This window comes from Rattus norvegicus, chromosome 15, assembly GCF_036323735.1.
Source record: "Rattus norvegicus strain BN/NHsdMcwi chromosome 15, GRCr8, whole genome shotgun sequence".
Classification (NCBI taxonomy): Eukaryota; Metazoa; Chordata; class Mammalia; order Rodentia; family Muridae; genus Rattus; species Rattus norvegicus.
In genome coordinates, this window is record NC_086033.1 from 28429068 (window position 1) to 28438629 (window position 9562).

The window sequence follows — 9562 nt, forward strand, 5'->3', positions numbered from 1 at the left end:
ATCATTTCTAGTTCTGTCTATCTATCTGCAAAATTTGTGGGGATGTTTTTCTTTACACTGAAAAATACTCCAGAGCTTATAAGTGCCACATTTTCATTCTGCACTCACCAGGAGGAGGACATTAGGCTGTTTCTATTTCCTACTTCCTGTGAGTGGAGCAGCGATGAACAAAAGCAGGAATCTGTGGAGCAGGATGGCGAGTTCTTTGGACGCACACTGAAGTAGAATAGATGGACCGTGTGCTACATCTGTCTTTAGGTTTTTGAAGATTTTCCACAGGATCCAGAGCAGCTCCACAAATTTTCAAGTTCCCCAACAATGAATGTGGGTTCCTTTCTCCCAACACCCACCTCAGCATTTGTTGTCAGTTGTTTTAATTTAGACGTTCTAACTGGTGTAAGTTGAAATCACAAAGTTGTTTTAAATTGTGTTCTCCTAATTACTAAGGATAATGAGCAATTTTGAGATTTTTAAAGCCATTTTTGTTTCTTCTATGGAGAACTCCATCTAGACACTCTTGTCTTCTGACCATTGACATTTCCTTCACCAGGAAGTAAAGGGCTGGTTTAATGAGGCTTGTGGAGATGGCCTGAAGTCACATTTGTTGGCGGTGTCAGTCCACTAGGGGGCACTGCAGGGTTCCTAGAAATTACTGATTCTTAAGATGCCCAGAGGTCTGAAAGGCTGAGCTGAGACACAGGACATAAGTCAATCCACGCACAAAGCAAGGAATAGTGGTGATGATTCAGAGTTATACAGACCCTTAGCTCCCTGTCACTTTTTTAATAAAACCACAGATATCCAGAGCCGGTTCACTGGATCTCATATGTGTATAAATCTCTTTAAAGAACAATTCTCTGATGAGATGTAAACAAAACAGAGTCTCCCTGAGGATGGACACACAAGAGCAACTTTTATCACTGTTTTTTCTGTATCTTAGAATTTCATCTATAATTCCATAAAATAACATACTGTGGTGTGTGTGTGTGTGTGTGTGTGTGTGTGTGTGTGTGTGTGTGTGTGTGTTGTATTCTAAACTGGAAAGAAAAAATAATTGCTTTTTTAAAAAGGAAAACTAGAAGATATAAGGTATGGAAACTAGAAGGGAGCGAGCCTCCCTGAACCTGAGCCGGCGTCCTTAGCTGTGCTTCCCTGCAGAACCCAGCAGAACAGCAGGACAGACGTCCAGAGACAGAAAAGAAACCAGGGTTGAAACAGGGCATGTCTTGTTCTTCCTATAACCAACAAAACTGTGCTGATGATCTTAATTGCAAGATATTCTTTTTATTCGGTGTAGTAGATTATATGCTGATTTGCCCAATTGTGTAATTTAAGAGTCCTGCCAGGACTTCCTTGTGTATGCCTTTTCTATTGACCACACAGCAGAAGATGGCCAACTCACAATGCCTTATCACTTAGTTTGAACATGTTTTGTTTTAATGGTTCTTCGTCCGTATTTTATAATTTCCTGTCTTGTGGTGTGTGTGTGTGTGTGTGTGTGTGTGTGTGTGTGTGTGTGTGTGTGTGTGTATGTACATTTCATCTTTGTTAATTTTCATTTACTTCTGTCTGAGGGCTGTTTGTTTACGTGTTTGCTTTCTAAAGAGAGAGAAAAGAAAGGGCTGGACTTGAGGAATTGGGAAAAATTTGGAGGTGATAGAGAAGGGAAGAGAATGATCAGAATACAGTGTGTAAAAAACATTAGGACAGAAAAGGTCAAACAGTCTCGCTAGGACTCTAAAGGCTCCGCTTTACACACTGAGCCATTAGTTTTCCTATTGGCATTCATCATTAATGTGTTCCCATTCCTCACACATTTTCCTCAAACTCTCTTATATTACGTGTTACATTAGAAACACAGTGTCCTGGTCTCTACATCAATGTCCTCCACAGTCCTGGAGCAATGACAGTGCAGAGTCATGAGGTGGAGGTGGGTGGAGTTCCTTGTTCAGATGAATGAGGGAGCTCAGTGACTCAGAGAGAACCTGTAGTCTGTGAGCACAAGTTGTCTGGGCACAAGACTGACGCCCTTCAGAGCTGGAGAGAAGACATCCCAGCAAGTGGACAGGGCCATGGAGAGGAACCTGGGAGCTGTGCTGGGGATTCTGTGGGTGCAGATTTGCTGTGAGTTGTGCTAAGCTAAGTTCCTATCAGGGATTCTCCAGAAATGTGGGAGGTGGATGGGGAGAAAGTAGATGAAAATCTCCTGTGTATTCTTCCTCATGGGTGTTTCATGGGGTAGTTCATTGATATGGGTAGATACCTCTCTTTAATTCTGATTTCTTTTTCTGTTTCCAACAGGGGTGAGAGGAAATAATGTGGAGCAGAGTCCTACATCCTTGAGTCTACATGAGGGAACCAATTCTTCTCTGAGATGCAATTTTTCTAGTGCCATGACAACTGTGCAGTGGTTCCGACAGAATTCCAGGGGCAGCCTCATCAGTCTGTTCTACCTGGCTTCAGGAACAAAGGAGAATGGGAGGTTAAAGTCAACATTCGATGCTAAGGAGCGCTACAGCACCCTGCACATCAGTGGTGCCCAGCTGGAGGACTCAGGCACCTACCTCTGTGCTGCTGAGGCACAGTGCTCCCAGTGAGCCTGCAGCCTGGCCCCAAACTGCAGCTGGCTGTACAGCTACAACCCCTGCCATGGAAGACTCTGCAGGAGGCTTTGCACAGCTGTGGCCGTATCAGATCTCCACCAATTACAGAGAAGATGTGAGGAAATATAACATCTTTGTAGAAGTTCACACTTAGATTTACCTAAATTCAGACTTACGAGACACTGACTGCTTGTATGTCAAATGCTCAGAATCATCATCAGCCCACAACACTAAAATACACACTTCGTTTTACTAAATGCTTGTGCTAATGTCACAAAATAACACCCCCCATATATACTCCAGAATCATTTGGGTCATTTCTCAGGATCAGAAACAGAGAGCAACTGTTTCTGTCCTTTGTTTAGAGAGCACCTGACCAACTGTCAGATAATTTGTCAAATATGAAGTTGATAAAAGTTTAATATTTAGATCTAATAATTTAAGCTGTAGAAAGGGAGAGTAAACTAATCTTATTATTTAATCAAGACATCATTTCTACCATGTCTTTGCATTTAACAAAATAATACATTTAATTACGCAATATGAAACAAATATTTCACATAAAAATTATGAGAGCCGAAAGACAAATGACTCACTAGAGAGTGATGTATTTGCAATTTGTATCACAGTAGTATTTACAGCAATTGACTCTTCTGAAATATTTATACATTTGCAATGTAATAGATATATAAAACTTCTCATTAAAACACTGTTTTCAAAAGAAAACTGAAAACTTTCTAAATATCACAATAGGGGATTAAGTCATTATATCATAATTAAGTGCGAGACAAACAATTGTTTTTCCTAAGTGGTGGCTGACTTCATATTGCAGTTGAAGGAACCTTGCTTATCCTAGTCTCTGTAAGGAACTACAGACAGCCATGCCATTCACTCACTCAGGTATTGTCTGTCCATTGCTGTTTTCACTTAGAACCAGCAGCTGAGTGGCTAAGACAGTGAGTTGATTGATGGAAACATCTCCTTTCTTGAGCTTCACTAACTAATTTACCCCCTTGTGATTCTCTCAGATTCTTCCCCAATGCAATTGTATTTTGAAGTGAAAATTTCTGGTTCTTTGGAAACTCAATTGTAACATGTGATGCTTTGCTGGAAGCTGTCCTATGATAGGATTCTTTGTTGAAGCAGACATGTGAGAGGGTGTTTTACTGGAGTGGACACTTGAGAGGTTTTGTGATATTTGGAAGTCTAAATGGTACCCAATAAACAGTAAGAGAACACTTTTGCATTGATATGCCTTGAAATACTTCACTGGTCTTCACTGGACTGTCTTCTCTTGGTGTCCCACACTTAGCAGGGCTTCACTGGGCGTCACCAAGAACACTATTGCATTGGTGTACCTTGTAATGCCTCATTGGTCTTTGCTGATTGATCTTGGTTTTCCTGATTTTATAGAGAAATGTGCTAAAGAACTTTTCGTGGTTTTTCTGGAAGCTTCTTGACATTTCTGCTGACTTGTGCTGATTTGACAGAGCCTCACTCAAAGGTTCTACTGGATAGAGCTGCTGTTGCTGGACCCCCATTACTGAATCATGCTTGATGTTTGCTATTGGACTGGATTGCTGCCATCCTGAGAAGAAACACTGGAAGCATCCCAAAGAACTACTTCTAAACAGGTCCACATCCTTGCCTTAGTAATCATCTTTCTCTTTTGGTTCATGGGCTAGAAGAGAAGTTGAAATGTTAAAGAACTCCAACTAAAGGAGGTTTTGAAAAGATCCAAGCCTACATATGGTGCTCCATGTATGAAACCATATGTTAAAAAATTATAGCTGATTGCTTTCCCAGTCCTGCTCCTGGAATGACGACTCTGAGGCTAAATATCTATTAATAAATTCCTAGGCCACAACCTTTTGCTCATTCCCTGACTAGCTCAGAACTTATTTACCCATTTAAACTATCCTGTGTCTGCCATGTGGTTAGTTACCTCACCTTCAGTCCCTGCCTGCTTCTTCCTTCATTTCTCCTCAGCGTCTCCCTTCTAGTTCATGTCCATCTCTTAGGTCCACCTCTCATCTCACCCTTCTCAGCTCTCTCCATGCCTCTGTTTTATCTCTTGCTATTTCCCAGAATTCTCTCTTCCTGCCAGGGTCCCACATCCTATTTCCTGCCTCAGCTCATTGGCCATCAGCTTTTTATTGACAGGTGATGTTTATAAGAGATTCTCTCTACAACCTTGTTTAAAATACAGATTATCTGAGCTTCCCAGATGATAAACAATTCCTATTTACCAGAAAGATTTATGAAAGCATGGCTAGAAGTTGTGTCACTACAGTGGCAGCCTTTGCAGTAAGAATTGTTGATTCAGTCATCTCAGAGAGTTCCCAAATTGCAACCTCCCTGATCCTAGTTCCTTTATAGGGTATGAATGTGGAATTAGATGAGATGGTGATGTGGCAATTTGGTGTAGACAGGGATACCGTGATAAGGCGTTCTAACTGATCTTGCTAGAATTTTTTCCTAATCCCATTCCTAATTATTTTGTACTCAGAAATTCCTGTTTAATACACAAATAGCCTGAGTATTATAGATGACTATTTAAGACTTTTTCTAGTCAAGACATAGAATTGAATTTTGAAAAGCAATATAAATGTTATGGTCTCTGAAAATCATTAAAATAAAATCAAAATTAACATTAATAAAAATAGAAAACGAGAGGTTTTATTTATTGAGAAAAGCACTTTCTATTCTGCTGTTTCCATCGACCGTCATCGTGACTGCATCCCTTTCATCCCATGCTCTCAGAAGGTCTGTGAGTTCTCACACTTGAAGTTGATGACGCCCATTCTCTTGTTAAATCTGGTTTACCGTAAATAGTATCTGTGTGATGCACAATTAACTTCATCCTGTTATAGTCATCTGTTCTCTGTTCCACTTCTTGTACTGATTCTTTTAGATCTTTTTCTCATTTCTTGTTTTTGAATTTCAGTTTTCTCATTAGCTTCCATTAAGGTCTGAACTTCAACCAAATATTGAACAAGTTTACACTTCTTTTTAGAAGTGGCTGTCACTGTCTTCTCTTCCTGATCAAAGGGATTACTTTTATGAATCTACATATTTCTGGTCCTCAGTAATGTCCGACAAAGTTGCTGTTTATCTTCTTAATTAGCTGTTTCCATTTTCTGCATCCCCATTCACAGAGCCAAGTTTGCATTAACTTTTTTTCTATTCAACAATTTTCCACACTCTATAAGTTTTTATCTTTTTATTGCAATTGTTTTTCAAGTCAACAAATTTCATCACATAAAATGAGTACCATGTCCACCTGCAGACTACTAGACTATCTTAAATTTCACTTCTTTAGTCTTTAGTTGATTTTCAAATTCTTTTCCAGAATTTTCAACTTCTCCAAAGCCAGGGCTGCCTCTTGAGCTGTCACCTTCATTAGTGACTGAATAATTATGAATAGATGTGCCATGTTTGCTCCATCTTCATATTTAATTCATTTATTTCCACTCTTGATGAAGCAATCAATAATTTATCTGCCAACTTTTCTTGAAGTGGCAGGTCATCTGGATCAAATGTGATGGTTCTCAGTTTATACTAGTGAGCATTTTAAATTCTTTCATTGTCTTTCACCTTCTACACCGAGGCTCGCAAATGGTTGCGGTCACACATTGACAACAAAGCCCTCTCTAGGTTATCTCTGGCTCAGTCTCTCTCTTCCTGTAGCCCTCATCACACACTCAGGTTCCACCCACTCTGGCTGTACAATCTAACAAATGGTGGCTTGTAGGTGACACATTTCCCTTCATAAATATTTTTATATAAATTACAATGCTGAATTTTCAGTGTATAAGCTAATTTTCCTGAGTAAAAATTCTGTGTGTTTTAAAAGGTTGTTTTTTTCTGGATCTGCAGAGAGAAACAATTTTCTGTTTTACATCAGGTATCACAAGCTTTATCAGTTGAGAATTTGAGCCTCATTGTTGCCCGTGTGAAGAGGGTACATAACTCCAGAAAGCTTGCAAGATAAGACCATCAGCGTGACTTTCACTCCTATATTAATAAACAATCTGCCATTCTCAGGTTTTTAAAGTTGCAGGGTAAATATATTTCTTACAAGAAAGGTCTGTTAGATTTAGTGATTAAACCCCCCCTCATAAAGGAACATCCTGCCTCTCTCTGTGTAGGCTACAGAGTCTACCCCCATATCACATCACATATGATCATTATTTTTTAGCAAATTATATTTTATTTGACTATAAATATTAATGTCCCCATGATCCACTATCAATCCCTTTATGTTGTGGGAGGTTTAGAAATGTGGACAGGATCCTGTCTGATAATTCAGAGGCCCACGGTCATGTCAGTGAAATAGCAGGTTTGTTAGATGCATAAAAATGTGAATGAATGGTCTTAGGTTTCCATATTATTTGACACTTTCTCCCAGTCCCATTATACACTTTGTCTGACACTACTTTCTTTGCATAGTTTCTATGTTCAGTAGTACAAAAGAATTTCAGAGCCAGAAGAATTCATAGAAGTCCCTTATCCAATTCCATTACAAAACAGAAATTATGAGAAAATTATTCCAGATTTCCTCATTAGCGTTATGTCTCCACTTCATTCCTTCAGGAAGAATCACCCCGTAGAAAATCCACCATTTTCAGCTTGAATGCAGAATCTGGAAAGGAAATGTGTAATCTGTCTGACCTCAAGAATCAACAGCTCAAATATGTGTAACATGCGAATTTTGAGCAAGCAAGAATCAGGCTGCACACGACTGCTATTTTTGTTTTTAAGTGGAAGTGGATTTTTTCATGCAATGCTTTCTGCTCAGTGTTTCCCCTTCCTCATCTCCTTCCAGATCCAACCCAGGGCTGAAATCAACCAAGTAGAAACAAATGGACTATACAAAGAATCAACAAAATCAGGAGCCAGTTCATTGAAAAAATAAAAAAGATAGATAAACGCATAGCCAGACTAACCAGAGGGCACAGAGACTGTATCCAAATTAACAAAATCAGAAATGAAAAGGGAGACATAACAAAAGAAACTGAGAAAATCAAAAAATCATCAGATTATACTACAAAAGCCTATACTCAACAATACTGAAAAATCTGGATGAAATGGACAATTTTCTAGACCAAGATCAGATACCAATGTTAAATCAGGAACAGATCAACCATCTGTCACATATATACATTTACATATGAAAACATCACATATATAGCTTGCATGTGAAACAGAATAGTTATGATATGTGAGATTTAAATATAAATATTATCCACATTAGTGTGTAAATATACTTTTCTGGATTTCCAAGTCCAGGAACCCATTTAACATGACATATTGTGTGTTGTGAGTCTGGGTATCTCATAGGATAAGAGCACTAGTCCTTGCTTGTTAGGGATGCAACCACAAGGTGTTATTAGATCTCAAATATTGGGGAGAATGCAGAGAAATCTCTTTGGTGTATGTTGATGGTTCAGGCTTTGGGAAGAAGCAAAGCTGTTTTGTCAGTGGCTGAGGGGTTGACTCTAGATCTAGAATTATTACTAAGAATGAACAACCAATTTGGAGCAGAGACTGAAGGAAAGGCCATCTAGAGACTGCCATACATGGGGATGCATCCTACATGCATTCACCAAGCCCAGTCACTACTGGGGATGCCAAGAGGTGCATGCTGACAGGAGCCTGATATAACTGTCTTCTGGGAGGCTCAGCCAGAGCAAGACAAATACAGAGGGCGACACTCGCAGCCAACCATTGGACTGAGAATGGTGTCCCCAATGGAGGAGTTAGGGGAAGGACTGAAGGAGCTGAAGGGGTTTGCAATCCCATAAGAAGAACAACAATATCAACCACCAGATCCCCCAGAATTCCCAGGGATTAAACCACCATCCTGAGAGTACACAGGGATGAACCTATGGCTCCAGGCACTTATGGAACAGAGTATGACCTTGCTGCATCAATTGGAGGAGAGGCCTGTCAAGGCTGGATACCCATTGTAGGGGAAAGCCAGGGCAGGCAGAAGGGTGGGAGGGAGTGGGTGGATGTATGAGGAGCACCCACATAGATGCAGGGGATGGGGGGATAGAATGGGAAGGTACTGGAGGGAAAACTGAAAGGGAGATAATATTTGAAATGTAGATAAAAAATATCCAATAAAAATGAATAAAAAAACTAAACTAAACTAAATAAAAAACAATGAACAACACCCTGACAGCTATATAGTACCCACGAGTCATCACGATCTTCATTGGCTTTTACCTTATTTGGGAAGAACAATGGAGACATAATTCCTACATTATTGCTATTTCTGTGGCTGTATTGTATGATGAGTTAATATTCTAGGGCCACAGAATAATCAATGAGACATATAGGGGTATGCTATCTCACTCAGGTTTTCTCTAGCTACTGTAGAAAGAAGACGTCTGTAAAGTAATGGCCTCACAGTCTTTCTCCATCCTTCCATCTCTGCATAGGGATGAGCTAAGGTGGGCAGGTGGAGAGCAGCTCCACTCCATCCTGAGAGTCGAGGAGAGGACCAGTACTCGCATCAGCTGCACCTGTGTAGACAGTGCCCTGCTCTATTTCCCTCGGTACAAGCAAGAACCTGGGAAGCATCCTAAGCTCCTCATTGACATTCGTTCAAATATGGAAAGAAAGCAGCCCCAAAGATTTATAGTTTTACTGAATAAGAAAGCCAAACATTTCACTCTGCACAAGCCATTGAGACTCAGCCATGTGCTTCTGTGCCAAAAGTGCACACTAGTCAATGGCTCCTGTAGTCTGTCCTGAAACCTGCCGTGGGGCCTGGAGCCCCATCCACATCCTGTGTCACACGCCTTCCAGTGCAGCATTTGCCAGGGGTTCCTTTTAAGTGGCAGCTACAGTGTAGACATAAAAACAGAAACTTGAATGTCAGCTTCAACTCAACCCATTTAGGACAATTTTCTCTATCCTTTTTAAAAATAGTTTTAAAATTGAAATAT

The 9562-nt window shown here is 40.0% G+C and overlaps 1 gene segment (V, D, J or C); it reads left to right on the forward strand.

Annotated features, from left to right (window-relative positions):
- Positions 1-2015: 2015 nt before the first annotated feature.
- On the forward strand, positions 2016-3841 carry LOC134482195 (T cell receptor alpha variable 22-like). The segment is given in 2 exon segments: positions 2016-2124; positions 2302-3841. Coding segments are annotated over 2 exon segments (348 nt in total).
- The last annotated feature ends 5721 nt before the right edge of the window (positions 3842-9562 follow it).